The sequence below is a fragment of the Halyomorpha halys genome, unplaced genomic scaffold (genome assembly GCF_000696795.3).
Source record: "Halyomorpha halys isolate HHAL.00 unplaced genomic scaffold, Hhal_1.1 Scaffold458.1, whole genome shotgun sequence".
In the NCBI taxonomy this organism is placed as follows: Eukaryota; Metazoa; Arthropoda; class Insecta; order Hemiptera; family Pentatomidae; genus Halyomorpha; species Halyomorpha halys.
This window is the reverse complement of record NW_027113640.1, coordinates 409,783-429,605: the sequence shown is the minus strand read 5'-3', so window position 1 is coordinate 429,605 and position 19,823 is coordinate 409,783. Positions and strand designations below refer to the sequence as shown.

General features: G+C 28.0%; 2 protein-coding genes across 2 annotated transcripts in view; one reads left to right on the top strand and one right to left on the bottom strand.

The window, feature by feature from the left end:
* Positions 1-19,823, top strand: part of Lmpt (Limpet) — a gene marked incomplete at its 5' end in the record, with an annotated part of 767,445 nt that overhangs the window by 404,975 nt on the left and 342,647 nt on the right.
* On the bottom strand, positions 1,680-7,821 carry LOC106683020 (cuticle protein 19). Its single transcript, XM_014424223.2, has 3 exons — positions 7,787-7,821; positions 2,287-2,358; positions 1,680-2,209 (listed from the first exon to the last, which is right to left on the bottom strand). Exons 1-3 carry the CDS (start codon positions 7,793-7,795, stop codon positions 1,895-1,897), a joined length of 396 nt encoding a protein of 131 aa, XP_014279709.1. The 5' UTR covers positions 7,796-7,821; the 3' UTR covers positions 1,680-1,894.

Here is a 19,823-nt window from a genome sequence, read left to right as displayed (position 1 = left end):
TACAATTACATTTTTCCTAACATTAAGCTCAGTACTTACTTGCACTTCTAGTACAAGAGCCGGGAAGAAAAAAAGGTAGTTATCTCACCCGATTTTTTGATTACTTTAATGAAAACTATGTATAATTACTAGTCAAAACAGATGAGTCTGCCAAGTATAAGTAGGGGGAATAAAAATGGCGGCTGCATCAAGGCCTTCAAAAAACATTAATTATTCATTCGGAGCTATATTAGTATATCTTAAAAACTACCAACAATACTAAAAAATCTCAAAGAATATTATTTAAAGGAGATTAAATTTTCTGGAATATGAGTCCTAATAGAGCTATTTAAGTCCAATAGTTCTCGAGAAATAGCTTTTTAAAAAGCAACATTTCTTAAAAATCTACTGAAAGATTAGTAGTTAGTTAATTTATTTTGAGAAATCTATATCTCAGGAATTATGTGATGTATAGATGTCTATTAGGACTCAAACTAAAGCTACTTTAACGCTCTATAAAGTAGTTTATGGCATTTACCTTCGTAGTAATAGTAGTTTTTATGATATTTCCTAAATAGTTGTTCGGACAATAAGTTTGAATTTTGAAAAACGTTATTTCAGAAACCATAAAACGTACAGATGTCTGTCTGCACTCAAATTAAAGCTAGTTAAATTTAATATAAAATAGTTTATCACGTTTATCTTTGCAGGAGTAGTAGTTTATAATATTTGAAAAAATAAATTTACGAACTGTTAATCTCTAGTTGTTCGTATAAAATGTTTGATATTTGAAAAAATATATCTTTAGATCCATTAGACGCACATATGTCTGCCAGCACTCAAAATAAATAAAATTTAACTTACTATAAAGTAATTCATGACTATTATCTTCGTAGGGATAGTTTTTATGATATTTGCATATGAATATAAATTTTGAGAAATGACAATTTGTCTATAAATCAATTTATTTTAGCAAATATCATGGAAACTACTACTCCTATGAAAATATGCGCCATAAACTACTTTTTAATCTCATTAAACTAGCTTTAATGTGAGTGCTAGTAGACATCTGTACGTTACATAGTTCCTGAGATAAACATTTCTCAAAATAAATATCTAACTAATGATATTTCAGTACGTTCCATCCAATATTTTTATGAAATGTTGCTTTTTAAAATGCTATATCTCGAGAACCTTCACTTATGACGAAATATTTATCTATATCTACACTACTTCATAGCCCATTAAACTAGCTTAATTTGAGTACAGACATCTGTACGTCAAATGGTTTTTGAAATAGATTTTTCAAAATAAATTCACTGACTAACAAAAATTAATTATTTTTAACGTTTTTAAAAAGTCTCTATTTTTTATTATCCCTACGTATATCTGGCAGACTCATCAGTTTTGACGACTAGCAATTATACCTATTTTTCTTTAAAGTAATCAAAAATTGGGGTGATATAATTGCCTGCCCTATAATGCCCCCCTAAGTTGGTACCCTTAATTGGGGGACGAACCTGGCAGTTGAGTGCGTTTGTATTGTACCCCAAAGTATTGAACCCCTGACCTTTCGTGGGTTGTGGTACTAGTTTTATTATTAGAGAAAAATACTAGTAAATAACAACGAGTTGTATAAGTTTTGGGTTTTTAAAAAATACTTTGTTATTTTAATATTAAATTCTCTATTTATTTCGCTTAAGTCCATTTACAATAACATTGCGATACCTGGTGAGCTTCATAGCCTTAGAGTAAAAAAAGAAATAAGTAGTAAATAATTAACAAATAACATATAAAAAAAAAAGAATTACAATAAATCACAATAAAGTAAAATTATGTGTGTAGATTTTTCATTTTATTTTATTATATTATTACAACAGAATACCTAAATAAAAACTATAATTTTAACAGCTAGCTAATATTTACTGGAAAAGGAAGCAGAAGATACGGCATCATGGTAGCCGGATTTTCCGCTGTCACCCTTTCCAAAGAATGTTTCGGACGAGCTCTTGTAGTCCTGAGGGTGGACCGCATGCCCGCTCCTGTGTACCTCGGCGTTGAAGCCGTTCTTGTGGTCCGAGGTGTAGTGCACTTCTCTTGTTGTGCCATCAGCTTCTTTCAAGGAGTAATATCCTTTCACCTGGTCGTCCTTCCTCGTTTCTGTCTGCTTCTTGATATCGTGCGTGTGAGGGTCCTCCACGCTGTATTCGAACTTATAATGAGGAGGTGCCTGTAATAAAATAATGCAATAAAATTTACCATTTACTTTAATAAACTAAAATGTGAGTTAAACATTCTGATCCTTACGTAGTAGTCCTTTTCTTCGGAGTGGTGTCCTGCAAAAGCAGCTACGACCATGCAGCTCGTTATGGCTAGTACCTATAATTTAACGGTTTTTTGTTATTTTCATTCCAGTGTGTCCAAATATATAATTTAAATAAAAAAGGTTTTCTATGCTAACATATATATTGTTTATTTTTTTCAATGCTAATTTCAGAAACAATTAGTCCGATTCGAAATATTCTTTTCGTATTGGATTTCCCCTTTATTGAAAAAACTTTAGGCTATTGAACGTCGTGTTACGACCCATAGGAATAGATCAGTTACCGTATTATAAAAAGGTTACGTAGGTAAAGTGAAATTATTTATAAATGTGATTTGAAAATTTAAAAAAAAATGAGTAGAAGATAGTTAAATCAAGTAATTTTTAAAAGGCGCTTGAAATTGGAAAACGGGGTGAAACCCGACACTCCCCTACCTCCGTTGTAGCCTTAATTTTCTGAAGTTTAAAGCACACTTATAGCGAGTATGTTGGTCGATGTACGACATGTCACAATCTTACTAGAGATCATAACAAAAAAAAAAAAAGCGAATTTCTACCCCGCCGCACCTTCCCCACTAAAACCCCCAAGTCCTATATCACTTTTGAAAGATTTGCTTAGACTTAAGATAGTTTAATTCAGCAATATCTAAGAAGCCTCTGAAATAGGGGAATGGCTTGAAGAAAGGGTTAAAACAAAATAGTTTTTCCAAAAAATGGAAATTTTTAGAACTTTTAGCAGTATTAGTAGTTCGTTTTAATTTATATATTTTTATGATAAGGACAATTATAGTGCATACAATAACTTGTATTACACAATTGAAATTTAAGTTCATTTACCCATTGTCTTTTTAGGGATTGAGTAATAATTATGCCAGTAAATGAAAACGGTCTGTTCTTTTATAAATAATAATTAAAGTTAAATAGGTTTTCATCTTCGCTGATACTGATTTTGGTTTTGTGGAGAATTCCGTATACTTACAAATGAGTACTATAATTTTCTAGGTTGATGGGTAGTTTCTGATTTATTTGTAATTTTTTTTTTCTTTTATACTTTAAGGATTTTTTTAAACACACAGAGCACTATATATTTTTAAAACCCGGTCTTTCTACACATCTAAACCAGTGATAACAATTTTAGTGGCACATCAATTGCTGGTTTTGAGTTTCAGTAATCGCATCAGTAAATAAACTCGTCTGTTCTTTAATATACTTATATACATTATCTTTTTATTTATGTTTTAGGAGTTTAATAACATCAAATATATGTTATTCCTGATTGTTATTATTTATATTAAATAATAATATTACTTACCATTAGATAATATGATTATCAAATAACTTTACAGTTATCTTAATTATTACTAACTTTATTGTCATTATTTTTATTCGTGGCAATAAACCTATTGTTCATTACAATTTCCTATACTATTTTATATAAACACGGAAAATATATATAATAACTAAAACAATAAGAAATTATAATATGATAAAACCAAAAAAATATATTGATGCAATTTTCGTCTTAAAAGATTTTATACAACAGTTCAGGTGGTCATACAATTTTTTATCGGCATTATATATTATATTTCCTTTACAATTTATTGTTTAAAAAAGCAATTGACACCGATAATTATTAAGAATAATACCATCATATTATTAAACGACCATCGTAAAAATTAATCGTCAGTAGGACTCTACGCTTATTAAGTAAATAGGTCGCATTCAGTAACCTTGTGGTATAACGTCATTAATTCTTAAGGAAGTACGTTTTATAGTCTGGAATGTGACGTGACAGGATATAGATCTGATTCACTGCAGGTCCATAAAAAAGTGAAAATAAAAGTGATTAGAGATATAACATAATACTATCATATTACTGTAACATCGGCCGCAAAGCAGTTTTAATTGTTTTATTTCAAAACAAGGTGATAATTCAGGATGATAAATTGTTATGCCTCAATGAGGATTACGCAAATCCAATTTATTCCTACAAAGCTGATAAAAAGATTCAAAATGTTCCTTTCTTATATGAGTGATCCGTGAGTCATGAAAAAGATGCATAAACATGTGAACTCATTATTAAGCCTTCCTTTTTCTAATTGAACCATTATTTTTTTGGGGGGGGAGAATTGGATTGCTAATGAGTCCTAAATTTATCCCGATAGTATAGAGATAATATCAATCACTTATTAAATTGTAGCGGAATATGCATTGCAAACGAAAATTTAAAAAATGAATTTAATCCAACCTTTGTAAACAACTTTGTATCAGATAATTTTACAGTAGTTAATTATGTTTTTGAATGAATTTTGATTACTCATTTGCCTTTCCTCAATTCTGAGTTCCTAGTACAGAGTGTAACAACTTTAAAATGATTGAGTGCTTTAGTTCAAATGCAATTCATTTTGAATTTAATAAGATAAAATTTAAGTATAAAATATATGAAAACGAGTATTAAGTAAAATCAAGTAGTTATTTCTAATAATAAAAAAAAATACAAATAAAATATCTGTTTAAACATAAGTACTCAAAAGTACTAAATCACGAATATGTTTACTTTACTTAACATTTTTTGAGTATTGATTACAAATGCTCTATAAAGCATTAAAGCTGATGTATTTATTCCATGTACTCATACTTATAGTTTTTTGAAATTTTATTTCAGATTAGCTTACATATATACACCTTGAAATGTTTTGAATATAAACGTTGTACTCAAACATTATGAAAACAAATAAATTGATTGTACTTTGCATAGAATATTTAGCACTACTTAGGGAATAGGCATTTGTATAAGTGCTAATTACAGATACTAATAAACAATTTATTTTTAGTTATTAAGGATTTCAGGATGTACCAATAACAGGCACGTGTTTGTTTCTGCTTTTTTTGTTAACTAGAACCTATGAACTTTTACTTTAAACGCTAAATGATATAATAATCAATATATCTAGCATTAGATGGAGTCTACGGTATTGGTGTCGATGTGTGCTTTTCTGTAACAGATGTTTATAAGTTAAATGTGTGGGGAAGATGGTTCGGGGGAGGGGAGGGGTGTGGTTAGTAAAAACACAAATAAACAACTATTTATCCATGCCTACGTTTCTGAATATCAAGTCTTCATTGGGGCCATAAAACAAATTGAGATAACTCATCAATGAGAGAAACATAAAAAAAAAATAATGACCTAACATATTTGGAAATAAAAATAAACAAAATTGAAAACATCTAAATTTATTGGTTTATTATTTTATTTTATTTTTATGTCCATCTGAATTATGTTTGTTATCTCTTTCTGTTTTATAACCCTGATAAAGACCTGAAATTCAGGTTGAAACATCGGCACGAATAATAAATAAATTTTTGTTTATTTGTTTTTTTCTGACCCCGACTTTGTTCTCCATTTATTAGCTACGGTTAACTATCTACACCTCAACATAAGTTAAATATGCTGTGCAATAAATGTTGAGCATTTGGCACTATATTAAGTGGCGATATAAGTTATTTGTGAAACATTTTTAAAAAAAAATAAGCAAAAGAAGAAAAGGAATTCCGACAAAAGAGCGACTCAAAGTAAATCAATAAATTAATTCATACCTAATAGATATTATTCTTATTATTTCAGTTTTTTATTCTGACTTGAATGTATGTTCATTATAATAAACTTAACAGGGATAAGACCAGAATCAGTTATTTTAAAATTTTTCATTTGATATAATTATTATTTAATGTTATGTTCTGACTTTTCTTTCTTTATATTCTTGTTATCTTCCGATATTTATTAAATAATTAAATATATTGATATAAGTCCAATATATTTTCCTTGCTAGTACCAATCGATTTAAGATCTGTCGGTTTCTGTTTCAAAAACACATTTTCGTGAAAAAATCACAAAAATATAAACTGTTAAATTTTGCTATTTGTCTGTCTGGTTTTGTTGACTAGGAAGTATACTACCTATTTCAACCACTAGAAATTCATATAGTTGTATATTTGGCTTCTAAATAAAAACAGCATAATCCCACAATAACATACATATTTAATTTAATTTTTTGTTTGAAACTTATTTGCTTATCAATTATAATAAATAATATCCATATGGTCACAACATGTTTATTCTATTACGACTCCAACGTACCAACTACACATCCAATACGACATTGATAAGATTGTTAGAGGTTGTGCAAATTGAATAACAATATAATTAGTGAAATAGTGGTTAAAAATAGTTAAATTGACTAAGGTATATTTTTGATCAAAGCAACCTTTAAATAACTTATAGCTGTGATATTATAAATAAGATCCTTGAGAATGACCAGAATGGCCAAAACGTTGGAAATGTTAGAGAATAAAAATATTGAGACTGTATGAATATTTTTTATTATAATTGATAAACAAAATATTAAATTAAATATGTATGATATTGTGTAAAAAGAATTGTGACTGTGGGTTAAAGGCACGAGTATTAGAGACTTATACAACTATATGAATATTTAGTGGCTGAAATAGGCAGTCTACTTTCTAGTCAACAAAATCAAACAGACAAAAAGGAAAATTTAACAGTTTATATTTTAATGGTTTTTTTTCTCAAAAATGTGTTTTTGAAACAGAAACCGACAGATCTTAGATCGGTTGGTACTAGTAAGGAACAAATATTTGACTCAATTTCAGGATATTTAATTATTTAATATATATCGGAAGACAACAAGAATATAAAAAAAAGAAAACATAGTCAGAACATAAAATTAAATAATATTTAAATCAAATGAAAAATTTAAAAATAAGTGGTTCTAGTCCAGTAGAGTATCATACTCTAAAAGATTTCTTTGCTGTCAATTACAATACTTGAGTTAGAATTAGTCAAATTAATGTGTAAAATTATACGGTACATTTCATAATTCGTTGGTAATTTGTTGTATATGAAATCTCATTTACATAAGTATATATCGGTGGATGTTTCCCATGATATTTTTATACCGAAAACGTTCAATTTAGTTTATCTTTAAAAAACAACCTAAATTAACCTCTGAATTTGTGAAATATATTATATTTTAAATTATGAAGACGATGGTCAGTGTGGCTGTCAAAAGAGAAAACAAAATAGTTCACAACTATTTATTTTCCGACGTTTTGCAACTCTTTGTAGAGCTTCATTTGGGCTCTTTAAGGTAATAGCTTTAGAGACTTTCCAAAAGACTTTTTTATCAACTTGAACAGCCCTGATGAGACTCTACAAAGTGGGACGAAACGTCGGAAAATAAATAGTTAAATATTTTGTTTTCTCTTTTTACCGCAACCCTGACTATCTTCTTCATAATTTAAAATTATCTGGTTAATTATTTATACATATATAATATTATATTTTAGTTTTTTTTTTACTAGTTATTGGTGTTAGAAGATCTAAAGATTTACTAAAGTGGTGTACAAAACACATTTGAAGAAATTGACATTATATACCTATATCTTATTAATTAATTTGCCTACCTTAAACATGATTGAGATGGTTGTTGTGGGCGTTGAACCGAATTTGATCTCTCTGACACCCCTAGCCAGTTTATATACCTGCAAGCTTCGCTATTATCCCCAACTTCATCTATTAACGTGCCGCTTCCTGTTTCCCATGAGAAGCTGATACCTGTTTGCAGAAATAATTGTGCTCCAATTTCGATTTAAGTACGCGTCTTCATTGAGTAACAAGTTATTTAATGTTAGATTTTCACTTCCAGTAATGCCGTTAATCAAAATTCAAACCTGATTCTAATGATCTTAGAAGATAATTACTATTTTAAAAATAAATCGACTATTCCATAGGACCATATTATACCCTCATTATGTAAAATAACACAATTTAATAATATTGGAAGATTATTGATTGACCGTGTGTATAGATGAATGGAATATGGTCCGGGTGCGGTAAAAAAATCTCAAATAGTAGATAATTATTCTATTTTATTGAGCCAACGTTTCACCCCACGTCGCAGGGCTTCGTCAGGGCTGTTTTGACGGCAGTCACTTTGTCTTTGACTGCCGTCAAAACAGCCCTGACGATTATCTACTATTTGAGTTTTTTTTTACCGCACCCGGACCATATTCCATTCATTAATTTAATAATATATTTTTATTTTATTTATAACAGTTCCATTTTATACATATTCTCCAAATCTTTACGTTTCGGCCCTTTGCATTGGTCAATTTCAAACGTTTTTCCACTTTACCCGAATCGCAAAACTAAAACTAATAGTTATAAAAGTTTTCATATATATTACTCCTAGAAGTAATTGTTATGTTTATTTTATCTTAGAAAAAACAAAACAAAATTAAATACTTATAAAAATACTTCCAGGAGTAATATATATGAAAACTTATATGTATTTATATTGCGATTGAGTTGAAAAGAAAAAAACGTAAAATAAAATAAAAATATATTATTAAATAGTTTTATTTTATTTATTGTAGTTATATTCTATTGATTTATGTATTATCCAAACTTTTTTTTAACTTTTCAGTCCTTCACATTATTCGTTTTAACTCTTTTTCTTCTTTACGCCAATTAAAATTTAAAACTGAACATTTTCATGTATATTACTCCTGGAAGTATTTTTTACTGTACAGGTGGAAGTTGCTTGAGAAGGACTCAGTAATGGATTGTCGCGCCGATTGAAAAAGAAGAAAAATGATGTAGTTTTTAAGTATTTATTTTTTTTACCCTTATGACCATGCTTTTACCTGGTACATCAACAATAAATTAATTAATATCACGACAATATTTAAAAACACATATCACTTATTAATTTATATAAAATAAGAATTTTCATTGATAAGTAAATATTGTTTAATAATATATGACTTAATTAAAAATCATCATCTGACACTTATTATGGTAAACCCTGGTAAAGACAATTTTCAAAGTCTCATAGGCCAATAAAGTTGAATGAGCTAGTACAGGGGTTCCGCAAGCGAAAACTAAAGCGCTTCTTGCAGTATTATTTGATTTTTACAACGATTTTAGAATTTAGAAGTAGAATCAATTTACATAAAATGGTAACACCGTCATTTCCTAGTCTATTGTTCGTTTACCACTCCTGGTCATTTAGGTTCAGGTGTAAATACATAATTGAGAAATGTTCAATGTATTATTAGTACTAAACCCAAAACCCTTCATAAGTTGTAGATGAACTCTTATTTATTTTTGTCTACGTATATATCTATTATTAATGGTTAGATATTTAAAATATATCTATATTGCATACTCTAACTATATTGCCTTTAATATTTTGTGTTTTAACAAACGTTCGAGCATTAAATTAGCACTGCTTTTTCGTATTTTTCTGCATTGCAATTTAATACCTAATTTAAGAATATTGTGGTGCTAATATTTTTCATTGTTATAGCTCTTGAATTTTATGATTCTCATAAGTTTGACATTCGGGGCTGGCCTTTTTAACGTTCTTTCCGTTTAAAGTTTTAGTTGAATATTCTATAAATTTTGGATAACAAAGTACGTTTATAAAATATTAAAGAAACATTAGTTTTATAATAATTGCCTTCTTTTTTTTTTCTTTGTATATAAACATTATTATTTTCAGAAAATTTGATATTAGAATATTCCGTATATAAACCTGTCTTGAAGCAATTTGTCTTCATATATTTATATATAATAATAATACGATAATAGTAATATAATATAACGCAGTTGTGATATACATGTAATAATATATAAGTTTTACTTCATATATGATATACATATGTGATATACATTTCGCATTCATAATATATGAATTTTACTTCATATTATTATATTATAATTTAACTATACTAAGGGATCAGGAGCTCAGAACAGTCAAACATGCTTTTTTTAACTAAGGACTATTTTTAGCATAACAGGGAATTATTTTCGCCACTTCTAAAATCAATATTCTTGCTATAAATAGACGGTACCTCTACCAGGACTTTAATACAAAAGATGAAATTAAAAAAAAAAAAATACTTGAGTTTGAAATATTAGTCTCCATTTTTAATAAAAACATCGTTTGAAGTACATATTTACTATTTTATTATTAATGTTTGAGATTGGTTTTAGTATCGATTACAACTACCGACTCAGTCTATAATAATTTATTTAACAATTCAGCAATAAAGTCACATATTGAATTTAAATTGGTATTTAGATCCTATTTCGAAGGAATAATTTCGAATAAAAATTTTTACTAGATCAGGATATTTGACAGTGTCTTTGACAATATTATTACTCACATGATTAGGTTCATTTATTTTTAGGTCATCCAATTACATCAATATGATATTTCCTTATTCAGTATCAGATAGCAAACGAAGTATATTAATACCTTTCACAGTATTAATTAAAAGAATTAGAAATATTGTTTGACCACATTCGCAGTAACATTAACGGCAAATATAATCTCTGGTTATTTATTACTAAGATGAAAAAATAAATCAATTAATGTAAATAATGTATTCTTATTTATTATTATTCGAGTTTTATTATGCCAATAATATTTGAAACTGCAGTTTGAATCATCATGTATTTGGACTACGTTAGAGCTAGAATCTCCTACGACTTATGGTGACCATGAAGAACTCTTAAACCACTATCTAAATTGATTCCAGTTTTAGGTAGATTTAAAAAAAAATTGTATAACGTTTTGTTTATTTTTTTTTTTTACAAATTTAATAAACTTATTTAGTATTTATACTCCTGTGAGGCTGATTCAGATCCATGATAGCGGTTGTACACCTGTGGATGGTAGGCCTGCCCGGTCCTCTTCACTTCGGCGTTGAATCCATTCTTGTCATCGGAGGTATAGTGGACTTCTCTTGTAGTACCGTCGGCCTCCTTCAGGGTGTAGTAACCTTTGACAGTGTCACCCACTCTCGTCTCGTGCTGGCTCTTGAAGTCGTGGGTCCTCGGGTCGTGGACGCTATATTCGTAGTTGTAATGCGGTGGTGACTATAAGAGAAAATATATAATGAAATATATGTATCCATGAAAAATATATTAGTCTTTTAAAAGTTATTACTTATGTAGTAATCAATGTGTTCTTCGTGTTGATTGTTATCACTATATCCATCGTAATCGGCGAGAACCATTACGGCGATGCAAAGTACAGCAATAATCTGAAATTATAATTAATAATTATTCCGATATATATTATAATCCTCTTGTTTAATTCTAGATTCCTCATACCTTGATCATGTTGCTCTGTTGTTGGAAGAGATGAGAATTGATCTGACCGATTCACCTCCTTCTTTTTATACCTGCACATCTTCCTTCCACCACTCTTATTTGTTGGAGCGTGAATCCTAATAAGGGTTATAGTTGTGAAATATTATGTATGAATATCATAATTATTATTATTGTATACAATAAAGTTTCTGTTATTGCTGCGAATATTTTGTAATTAATAAATAATTAAAACACTTAATTTTAAATAGCTACTAGTCCTTTGTTCAATGAAATATTGTGATATAGTGTTCATAAATAATTTTCAATACATTTTCTTCTTAAGTATAGTTCATATTATTTATTGGAAATAATTAATATATCTCATTGTTAGTAATAGTGCAAAAAAATTAATAAAAAGATTAAAAACTTTTTTACCTATTCATAACGTAAATAGTTTTAATGAAGTGAAGTGAAAAAATCTTCTAAAAAAATAAATATTTTACAACATATTTTTTTAGAAACCTCGAAAAAACAAAGGACTAGAATTTAGCGAAATATTGGTAATTGTAAAAATGTTAAATTTATAAACACTGGCCCAGCATTGGACAAAACTAAAAAATAAAGTTTTTTATTATTTAATGAAATATTAACCTTGTCATATAGGTAAATTTGCAAATAACAAAAATATAAAGTGTTTTATTATTTAATGAAATATTAACCTTGTCAGATAGTTAAATTTGCAAAAAACAAAAAATAAAGTGTTTTATTATTTAATGAAGTTTTGATTTCAAAAATCCACGAATATCAGAAACAGTAAATCACTCAAAAAATAGGGAAACTATAGAAGCTATATACAATCAATTTTAAAACAGGTAAATTAAAAGTAATTTAAGCGTACACTCCTTAGATATTATAAATAAATAACAAACAAACTATATTAACTAGTGTGACACAATAGTAATTTTGGAATAAAGAAATATCAAAGGTTAACCCAAAAAATTGAATAGAAATTTCATCTTTTAACAAATAGAGGTAGTAAATAGCAGTATGGAGATAGTTTCATCAGTTACCTACATTATCAGGTTAGCCTTAGAAAGAATGTTAAAATTAAGTTTAAGAAAATTCTCGTTATTTTAAACAAGTTTTATTTATTTTAACAAGGTTGGCAACGACCTAAATATTATTGTATTTGTAATGTGAACTAATAAGAATAGTTGATATATCATACTTGAAAACATTCATTTTTATAATAAGGTACTACTTATTAGTATTTAATTTTTGAATTATTGTTTCCATTATTGAAATTTGGTTGTTGTGAATTCAGTACAGGAAACTATACTAAAACTTTTAAAAAACATTAATTTTTCATTCGGAGCTCTAAATCTTAAAAATTACGAACAAAACTTGAAAGTCTAAGAGAACATTATGTAAAAAAGAGTACATTTTCTGAGATATTAGCCGTAATAGAGCTATTTATGTCCTGTATTCTCGAGTTATAGCCTTTTAAAAAGCAACATTTCATAAATATGTACTGAAATATCAGTAGTTAGTAAATTTATTTTCAGAAATCTATATCACAGAAACTATGTGACGTGCAGATATCTATTAGCAATCAAATTAAATCTAGTTTAATGTACTATAAAGTATTTTAGCTTTTACCTTCGTAGGCATAGTAGTTTTTATGATATTTGCTAAAATCAATTTGCAAACACTCGAAATAAAGGAAATTTAACTTACTATAAAGTAGTTCATGACACTTATCTTCGTAGGAGTAGTTATTTTTATGATATTCACATATGAATATAAGTGTGGCAAATGAAAATTTGTTCGAACAACTATAAATCAATTTATTTTAGCAAATTTCATGAAAACTACTACTCCTATAAAAATAAGCGTCATAAACTACTTTATAGCTCATTAAACTAGCTTTAATTTGAGTGCTAATAGACATATGTACATTACATAGTTGCTGAGATAAAGATTTCTCAAAATAAATTATCTAACTACTGATATTTCAGTATGTTTCATACAACATTTTTATGAAATGTTGCTTTTTAAAATGCTATATCTCGAGAAATATTGAACGTAAATAGCTCTATCAGAGCTTAGATTTTAGCAAATTTACTCTACTTTAAATGACGATCTCTTAGATTTTCTATTGTTGTAATGATATAGAACTCCAAATAAAAAATTAATTATTTTTAACGTTTAGAAACAACCGCCATTTTTTATTCCCCCTACGTATACTTGGCAGACTCATCAATTTTGACTAGTAATTATACCTAGTTTTCAATTAAGTAATAAAAAATTGGGGTGAAATAACTGCCTTTTTTCTCCTCTTGAGTTCTTGTACTAAAAGACATAACAGCCATCGCAGTATATCAGTTTATAAATATATAAATTTATGAAAAAAAACAAAACAAAAAGTTAGTTAAAAGACATACTTCAATGAATAGATAAGTTAAAAGAAAGAATTTAATAAATAAATAAGTCAAGGGAATGCCTAAATTAAAACACAAATCTGCAGGTCCAAAAACTAAAAAAAAACAAAAAAACAATGAATAATCAAAGAGAAACTTCCCATGTAAAGGATCCTAAGGGAGCCCAAAATAATATTGGGCGCCAAGATAGCTATTTTCCCGATGCTAATACCTATTTCATCTAAGAAGCTCATTGTTTTATCTGGAATTGTTCCGCGAGATCCAAGCACAAGGCCTCTCACGGCGAACTCACTCCGAAGGTCTCGCGAAATTTTTCCTTACGGAAAAGGACGCATTTCATATATTTCCTTTCCACTCCACCCACCTGATCGAGGTCATTATTCTCAAATCTCACCGTCGGATCCAGGACCGAATTCTTCTTCAGGAATTCTTCTTTGACTCTGTGGTACCGGCATGTTATAAGGAGGGAGTTGATATAATGGAAAATTTAAAAAAAACACTAAATAGTGTGAGCTAATATTGTGTTAAAATGGAATTATATTGTTTCATTTTTTTAAATTTATTTCTAGATGGTTCTTATTAGATGGTAGGCCTCACATGGTTATTGGATATAAATTTGATTTACTTCTAGCAATTAACAATGGTCGGTATTGGTCTCGCACACAAGACACCTCTCACCATTCCAGTGTTATAATTAATTACTTGGCAGTTATAAATAATAAAGATAAATCATTAAAAAATTATATATAGTTAATGATAATTATTGAAAAAAATAAAATACAAACGAAACAGCTAATATGGATATATAGAAGTAATAAAGCAGAAAATTGAATAATATAATGAAAGCATGATATGAGAAAGAAAAAGGCAGAAGAAATAAAATACTAATGATTATAATAAAAAATAGATAAATATAAAGTCCATTACATAATTTCCAGCAACAGAAGGGCTTCAGCCTTGAAGAAGTTTCTTTGCCTACGTTGTAATCGCTCCTTTAACTAAGAATGAATTTTTTATAACGATTTTTTTAAATTAATCAATACATTCCAGTTGTAGTTCTCAGGATGTAGTTGACTACTTGCACCTTTTGGTTGACTACCTTCTCGTTTGGTTTGGTTGAATGTTGATGTGATTCCTATTCAAATTAAAAATACATTAGTTTTTACATTTAGTTGGACCTTGTATTCTACGCGCATTGGATAAGATTTTTCACCGTACATACTTCATGCTTCATTACTTTCTTTTTTTTAAATTTTTCTTTTTTAATTTTTTATTTGTTCAAGATGACGCTCAACCACCAGATTTTTCAACAATTAAGGGTATCCACTTTCTGAGTCTGAGTGGACCCCAAGAGGGCTCTATAACCCACAGGGCTGACTCACGGCTACAGTGTAACAGAAAATAATGATCAGCCCAGTAGGTTTCTTAGTTAGTAGCACCGTACTATGCTCTTTAAATAGTATTACAAATTCACAAGATATTTTCGGAATTGCAAGACTGTGCAGTGCCAGAGATTTTGCAGTACCAATTTTGGTGCAAATTTATTGTTATAAAAGGACATAGTAATTCCAATTGGAACATACGTTTTGTTGAAATCATATTGCTAAACCTTGTATTCGTAAACCACTTTCTTTCACATTTGTGATATGAAATATAGGAATAGTAGAAAGTCCTGTACTAGCCAGTTATTGCATTCAGCATTTTGTAAATTCGCCCTGCTGAAAGTGAAAGGCCTGTTAAAATTTCGAAATTTAAAGTCTTTTATGGTCCACAAAGGATTAATTGAATTTGAAATAAGTGGAGCATATGTCGCGAAACAGGTGTGTAGGTGCAAGTTGTAGTGTTTAGCAAAACACTCTCTCAATTAATTTTGAAATAAATTTATGCAATTCTCAGCTCTATTTCTTTCATATGATATTTAATATAATTAGAAATATTTAAATATTACAGGTGAATGACATGGTACAGAATGTGGGGTAATTATTTTACTCAAGAAATAAATTGTCCGGAAATCAATGAGTTGCAAAAAACAAAACATAATGTTGAGATGTATTATATCTGTGTTGAACCTTATATTTATTATTATTTGTCTCAGTTCCAGCAAATGAATTGTTGTTATTGTGTGGAAATCTGCATAAAAGGCTCTGGACAAGGATCCAAAGTGTAATAAAAAAATAATAAGAGACAGGTTTTTAGAACAGTATTTAATATTTTCCCCTACTTATATTTATATGATAAATCAAATCCTTGCACAACCGTTGGTCAAGTAATAAAAGTACTTCCTTACTAAGTACTGCACCTCTCAACCTTTTTGAGTTGTAGTAGTACAGATTTAATTCTTTTAATAACATTAATTAGTATATACATTGTAATTTTATCAATTTCCCTGAGCTCAATAATTAATTATGTATTTTCCTTTTATTTATAAAGGATTATTTGTCACATAAACAGTATGACTGATTTTTTCTTACTCTCCACTTCCGGATTCCGGAAATATAGGTTTTGTATCCAAGTTTTTATTTGGTTCAAAATGTCAAGACAACGAAACTTCATAGCATGTCCTATGATTGTATAAATTATATTTGTTTTTTTCTTTCCTACATATTTGCCCTTTAATTGTTGTACGTACTAATTCTTATTTTCTTTAATACATAATTATTTTTTATAACGTATTTAATTTTTTTTGTTTTATGTGATTCACCTATTTTAAGGGTTATGTATGGAAATATAGGTTTTGTATCCAAGTTTTTATTTTCTTATTTGGTTCAAAATGTCAAGATAACGAAACTTGATAGCATCGTATAAATTATATTTGTTCTTTTCTTTCCTACATATTCGCCCTTTAATTATTGTACGTGCTAATTCTTATTTTCTTTAATACAAAATTATTTTTTATAAAGTATTTAATTTTTTTTGTTTTATGTGATTCACCTATGTTAAGGGTTCCGGTCAATCCATGAAACCCAAATTTGACGTTAAACCTTTTTATTTGTTACCCGGACAATCATTCCACAATCATAATTATACGATCAAACTAATCTTCCCATATAAATGATACACTTTTGGTTTGTTCAATTTTCCGCACCACTTAAAATTATTAATAAAATCGGGCGTAAAAAATATCATTGTTTATGACGATTTATGCTTTTTAAACGTGTCAAGAAAAAAAAAACGTGCCTCATATGAATTTGTCTTAAAATTTCATTTTCAATCACATTCCTTTAGCAAAAATATTTAAACCATTGGAAATTCCCAAGTTAGTTTCACTGAAGAAAAATTGGTGAGGATTTGAAAATGTACCTCAAAAAGATAGATTACTATTATGAACCAGCGAAATGGAATCGAAAATAATAAAATATAATAAATAATTAGTATTATTTTTCAAAACTTGGCAGTTTAATCTTGGAAAAAAAAAGTGATGTTGATTCAAATTTTCCCATTTTCAATTAGTTATTTTCATTTACAAATCGAAAACTTATAAATCCTTTTTTTAACTCTTCTTTAACATGTAACCATAAATCGATATAATAAAAATCTAAATTTGTTTATCTTTGTTGAATAATTGACAAAAATAAGATATTAATGAACTAAAATAGTATGTTTAGGCGATGTTAAAAAGGTTATTTTGTGATAAGAAAATATTCGGAATTTATTTTTAAAAAATCCAAGACCTATATAAATTACAAATACCAAATATAAAGTAGTATTTTAAATGTTAAAAATTAATTTTAAATTTTTCCTATAGTTACAGTTTGGAATAAAAAAATCGATTATTTTGTGATGATATTTCAGTAACATGAATGTTTAAAATTGTTTGCTATCATTAGGTGCATGTATATATAGTACAGTACGATAAAAAGAGATCGTTCATTCTTTTCATTCTTCTATTAAAATATTTACTAATTGGTTTGTTCAATTTTCTCTTAAACATTACTTTATTCATATTAAGAATATTTGGGATAAATTATTTCTGGTAATTAATTGAAAATAAGTAATTATTATTGAACTATATATAATGTGAAATTTGGAAATATTTTCCCATATTCCAAAACATATAAATAAATGCTCCAGTTGGAATGGCGTTAAGTCATTCGTTGAAAAGAGGTGGGAGAGTGTTACACAAGATTGCCCATGTTCTTCCGCTTCTCGCCAAGGGCACTAGGCCATTCAGCCACTCGCATACTAATCAAATTCTTAACGTATTTCTTAATTTTTTTTTCGGTTCCACTTGTTAGTCCATTATCTCTGTTACTAGCTTAATTTATTGTCTTTTAGCCAGTTTCTTCACGTTGATACAGTATATGCACCATACATTTACATCTTTATCTATAAATCACGTTGGAATAAAAAAAAAATACGATAAGTATTGGCATATTACGAATTCATTAGCTATTTATAGGCCAAAAGATATTGATTTTTTTTCTATTGTATTATAGTATCATTTGTTATTAGAAATCTGGGTTACATTCAGTGACCGTTTTTTAATAATAAACTAATATATCATATCCATATCGTTCATTCCGAATATGTATTTTACAATGCATTCCTAACGTGTTAAGTTCTTTTTAAATGTAAACGAATTAAACCTTGCCAAGAACACTCAGTTTTATAGAAGTTCTTATTACATAGTCATAAAAATGCTTATAATCTTTTCCACATTGCTTTAATAATTTCAATAAACACAAATTTTTTGTTGTTTATTGATCACACAATTCTTTGTATAGAATTTCCCGACATTCTGAACGGCTGTGGAAACACATTATTACTCCAGATAAATGGACTTTTTCTTTAATCCAATTTTTTTTTAATGGCCATTGGATTTGAGAATTATTGGAATTGAGATATAAAGTTTGACTTTAGTAATATTTACTGATCGAAATTCATATAATTGTTAGAGTTAAAGTTATTCACTGTAACTAAAATTATTTTGTTCAAATAGTGCTTTAGTAACTTACCGAATTGAAACCATACATACAATGAGAAATTAACCAATTTTATTTTGCCGCGTTTTATAAGTACTTTGATATTATGTATATATTGATCGCTAATCATTGGATTTATGTTATGAAATGAAGCTTTTTAAAAAATTGTCAACACACCTTAAATTTCACCAAATAAAAGGTTCTATTGCATAGGTGGGTTCAATTAGTTACCATTGTGATAATAATCAAATATTTAATATTTTACCTCATCAATTTTTTTGCTTAAAACATTTAATTCAGTTATAGTTTAAAAAAAAAAAAAAACAACAGCTTTTCGCTACTTAAATATATCTTTTATTATTTATTTTTTGACATTTACAACTGCATTTACAATATAAATGCATCTTGTAAATTTGATGTAGGCATATAATATGATATAGGCATGTAGACAAACTACCTGTTGGTAGCACTTAAATATATTTTTTTTTAACTTAAAACCGTTTTTATTTTTATTCGAAAGATTTTTGTCGTTGACTCTGACCCTGAGACACTCATTAACATAAGATATTAGGTTAAGAAGTAATTATAAGACTTATGCTAAAAAATATACTAATTAAAATATTCACTAACCATTAAAAACATTAATCTCAGGACTACTAAAAGTATTATCCTAGGTTTTATTGGCGTATTTCTTGATTCTTTAACATTAAACCTATAACATTTAACATTTAATGTTAAAGATACATGAAAAAATTATCTAATTATATTACAAAATTTGAATTTATATATCCAACAAGGGGAGGCTACTGATTTTGGAATATCGATTTCTATGATTTTTTTTTTTGATAATGGATTGAAAATTATTCAGCATGTGTCTGAGTGTTATTGCCAATGACTCTAGGAGCTGAAAATATTATATGTACTCGTTTTCTGACTTTACTCTATATGAATTTAAAGCATAGCAATATTTTTTT